The following is a 3993-nucleotide window of genomic DNA, read 5'->3' as shown; positions in this document are numbered from 1 at the left end:
ACTATGCTCAGTGGAGCCAGGCTTCTAACCAGGGTGAAATAACCTGAAATTTTGCCTTTGAGTGTAATGAAACTATAATTTCGTCCCAGTCTCTCTCTTCCTCTTTGGAGGTATGGCTAAAGTTTTCCAACAAAGGCTTCCTTGAATTTATATGTAACTATTATGCTTATTGGTTTTGTTTAAAATATTACTATAAATGAAAATACAAACCACCCTATTCATAGCAGATGTAGCACTAAACATCACCGAAGTGTCAATACTGCCTTACTGCAGCATTCTGTGTTACTGACCATCAGTTAGGTCCCACTCCTTCACCTGCAAGAGTAGAAATAGACAAGTGAGTCATCTAGCAAGTCACTGCCTACCCTCAGTGCAGGATGGCATTGTAGCTTTACAATGGCTGAAGTACCAAAAATGGTGAAGACTTGGTACTTTACATCATGTTGCAATTAATGTTTCTTACATGAAGATAACCATACCAGAACATTACCATTTCCATTCCACAGTATTTTCTACATAATACTTGTGAATGCTTCTATATCAAAATAAAGTACCTAAATTATACGAGGGAGGGAGACAAGGTAAGTAGAGAATGCGACTTACTTCATCCTGCTTCTTGTTTGTTGTTGCGGCAAGTAATTTCAGTCTTGTAAACTTGCAAAGAGTGGTAGTTAGTTGTACTTTCTGCCTTAAAATTGCAAAGAATGGGTGGACAGAAATGTGTGCAAACAAAATGGCAACTACATACTTTATAAAAATGGTCTGTGTGAATACAATGCTGTTGCAGATTTTTGCATCAAGAACCAGATCAACAGTAATGAGGTAAGGTGATGGTTTAAATGGCTGTTGTTGCACTGAGCTTGCGAGAAAACAATCAAGGCACGATATATAGTTCTGTACTGTTTATTGCTCTTAACCCCATTAGTGCTTGATATCCTGTTCTTTGTCTCTTTTCTTTTGGATTCACAGATCATAGGAAAAAGTGAAAAGGTGTTGATAAACCACTGTCTTAGGACACAACTGACTAGACATGCTACTCTCCTCCCTCTCCTTCCTCCCTCCCAGGCCTCCTTCAGATTGTGAGCTCAGTTTAGACCAGATGCCAATGGAAGAGGGGAAATACTGAAGTGTATAGGAGACTGTCAACTCTACATGGCTAGATAGTCTTTGCCAGTTGATCAGCCTGAAAGAGGGGTTGTTGTTTTTTTAGGCTTCACTACATATAAGCTGAGGTGGCAGCTGTATCCCCTGCTAACTTTTCTCTCACGGGTTGGAATTCTCTGCTGTGTGGCTGTGGATTTCCTATTATTTACACGACTATAAATAAAGTAGCTCTAATAATCTGAATTATTCCAGTATACAGGAAAAGAAATGCCTTTCAATAATACCTTTAAAACTAGGGAGGGAGGAGTTTGCTCACTTTTTGAAGATACACGTGTTATCTCACCCTGGAGATGGGAAGTATTTATTTGTGTTTCAAAGACATTTACAATCACTCTATATTTCAACACTATACTCACTGTTCCAGTAGCCAACCTTAAAAAGAAAGGCTTGAGATTGTTAGTGTTCTGGTCAGTTTCTAAGAAACATTCCTCATGATGTACCTAAGCTTAATTACTGTCAAACATTAGTGATTTATCTCTCTTTTCCATTACCTTATCCTATACTTCAGAGCAATAGTTGGCCAGAGTCAGTCTCTTCCTATTCTAAAAGCAGGGTTCTAGGCAGAAATAAGGGTTTTGTTCATTAACAAAAATCACCTGATTCTTGTGTGCTTTAGACCTTTCCATAGTCACTTACTTGTATGTGAAGGTCAAGCATTTGAAAAATGCTACCGAATAGAAGTGTAAGCATATTATACTCAGTATGGTCATATCAGGCCCCATAATCAGCTACAAAGGCAAAGTTTATTTTAAGTGGATGTTGATAGTCAGAGGATAAAACATGTGACATCCCTTCCCTACACCCTATGAAAATCTGGGAATACTTTTAAATAACTTGTACTTGCTGGAAATAAACTACTAGTTAAAGTGTAATATTGTTGATCAAATTGTCCGTCAAAGCATTTTTTTCTTTTAAAAATTACTTGTTACCGCTCATTTCCTTCCCCTTTATTTGCCTAATCAGTAATCACCATTTTCTTCTATCTCTTGATATCTTTTCCTCCCAGTCCTTCCTTTACTCTAACTGCACAATATTTTTCACTTGACTCTTCTCTCAAAACCCCACTCTTGTCTCTTCCTCTTACATTTTCCTAAGTGTTAGCTGAGCGTGCAAACTGTCTAAGGAGAGTCTAGGAATTTCTAGGTTGTCTATATTAGGATTTTCTGCACTGGTTGTGCAGAAGAGCATAGATTTGTTAAGCAAAGGTGTATGAGTTGGCTACAAGTGCTTCACGATCACAGATGTGTCTGTTACTGTCAGCCAAAGCACAGTTAGTAGAAGTGCTGAACAAAGTTTGCAAAGCCTAGAAACACAGGACTGATTTAATCAGGAGCTGAGTCATCAGAGATATGACTGACATCAAAGGAGGCTTGGGGACAGTCATTTACACAGGAGGCTTAAATGGCAATCAATGGCAATTAGCCATGATTGTTCTCAGGCAAAGTTCTAATTCGGACACTTCACAGGCACTTAATGCTGGACATTGAGTTTGGTTGACTATCATGTTTGGATCTGACATGGCACAAAAATGCTCTGATGCAAATCAACCCAGTTGGGTGTTTTAGCTCAAGAAGATTACAGACACCAAAGGGGTCCTTTACACAGGAAGCTATTCCTGATGGACTTACTTTATAGACGTGCCTTTTCCAGAAAAGAAGAGGACCCACACAGGGAATTAACCAGGAAGAGCTACTTCACTTTAAACCTATGCCCTTCCTTAGTCCCAGTAAGCTTCACTGTGCAAAGGAGCCATTAGCTTTGCTGAGGAAATCTTGTCAAGTTAAGAACCAGTCACCCAGAAGCAACACAAAGGGATCTGACTGACTTGCTCCCTGCAAAGGCTGACCAAAAACATCCACTCCCCACAATGAGGGCAGGCACAGAAGTTCACAGCTGCCCTGGTGCTCTAGCTGTGTCCCTTATGGATCCGGCTACTCCACCCAGTTGTGGGCCCACATCAGCAAGTTGGGCCACAGAGAAAGAAACACAATCAGGAAATGGAAATATTTCTAGTGCTCTGTTTGGACAAGGCAAGGGTGCTGTCTCTGCCCCCCTACCTACATGCCTCTAGGTGTAAGCTTAGGCTGTGCTAATGCTGGGGTTTTTCATGCTTTTCTCTCTGAAAGGGTGGTGTTAGAGGGGTATCATGGTAGCTTCAGAGGGGTGTAATGGTAGCATAAGGGTCATGTCAGAGGGTTGTCATGGTAGCATCAGAGGGGTGTCATGATAGTGTCATGGTAGCATATCTATAGTGTTAGAGGGGTGTGATGGTAGTGTAAGGGTGGTGGCAGAGGGGTGTCATGGTAGTATCGTGGTAGCATTAGAGGGGTATCATAGTAGTGTAAGGGCGGTGTTGGAGAAGTGTCAGAGAGGTGTCACAGTAGCCTAAGGGTAGTGGCAGCTCTGATAGCCCAGAAATGACCTGAGAGGCAAGGACGTCGCTCAGACTACCTGTCCTTAGCCCAACCGGGCTGACTAAGAGCAACAACCACCACCCGGCTTTAAGGACCGCCCCAGGCGGGGCGGGGCGGGGCGGAGAGGAGGACACTAGGACCCTGCGTTCACTGTATGTGTACAGCCGGCAGCACCTCCCCCCGCCCGCACAGAAAGCCCCGCCCACGCCGGAACGGAACTCCCCAGCCCCCCTGTGCCCGCCACTGACTCCGCCCCCCGCTACCTGCCGGCGCCGCGGATTGGCCGCGATAGCCCCGCCCCGCTGCTGACGTAAACGGCCTCGTTTTGACGGGCAGGTATGGCCCGGGCGCCATGTTGGTGAGCGGGAGCGGGAGCGGAAGCGGCGTGGGGGGAGGGCGGCTCCGCCTGGTAGGA

General features: G+C 43.9%; 1 protein-coding gene across 1 annotated transcript in view; it reads left to right on the top strand.

Moving 5' to 3' along the window:
* Positions 1-3914: 3914 nt before the first annotated feature.
* Positions 3915-3993, top strand: part of RPS6KA3 (ribosomal protein S6 kinase A3) — a 142915-nt gene continuing 142836 nt past the window's right edge. The window contains exon 1 of the mRNA XM_019524135.1: positions 3915-3936. Within this exon, the coding sequence (XP_019379680.1) occupies positions 3931-3936 (6 nt within the window). The 5' untranslated portion in view covers positions 3915-3930. The remainder of the gene's footprint in view (positions 3937-3993) is intronic.

The sequence above is a fragment of the Gavialis gangeticus genome, unplaced genomic scaffold, assembly GCF_001723915.1.
Source record: "Gavialis gangeticus isolate Ggan-Ray unplaced genomic scaffold, GavGan_comp1, whole genome shotgun sequence".
Lineage (NCBI taxonomy): Eukaryota > Metazoa > Chordata > Crocodylia > Gavialidae > Gavialis > Gavialis gangeticus.
Note: the sequence above shows the minus strand (reverse complement) of the source record. Positions and strands in the feature narration are given on the sequence as shown.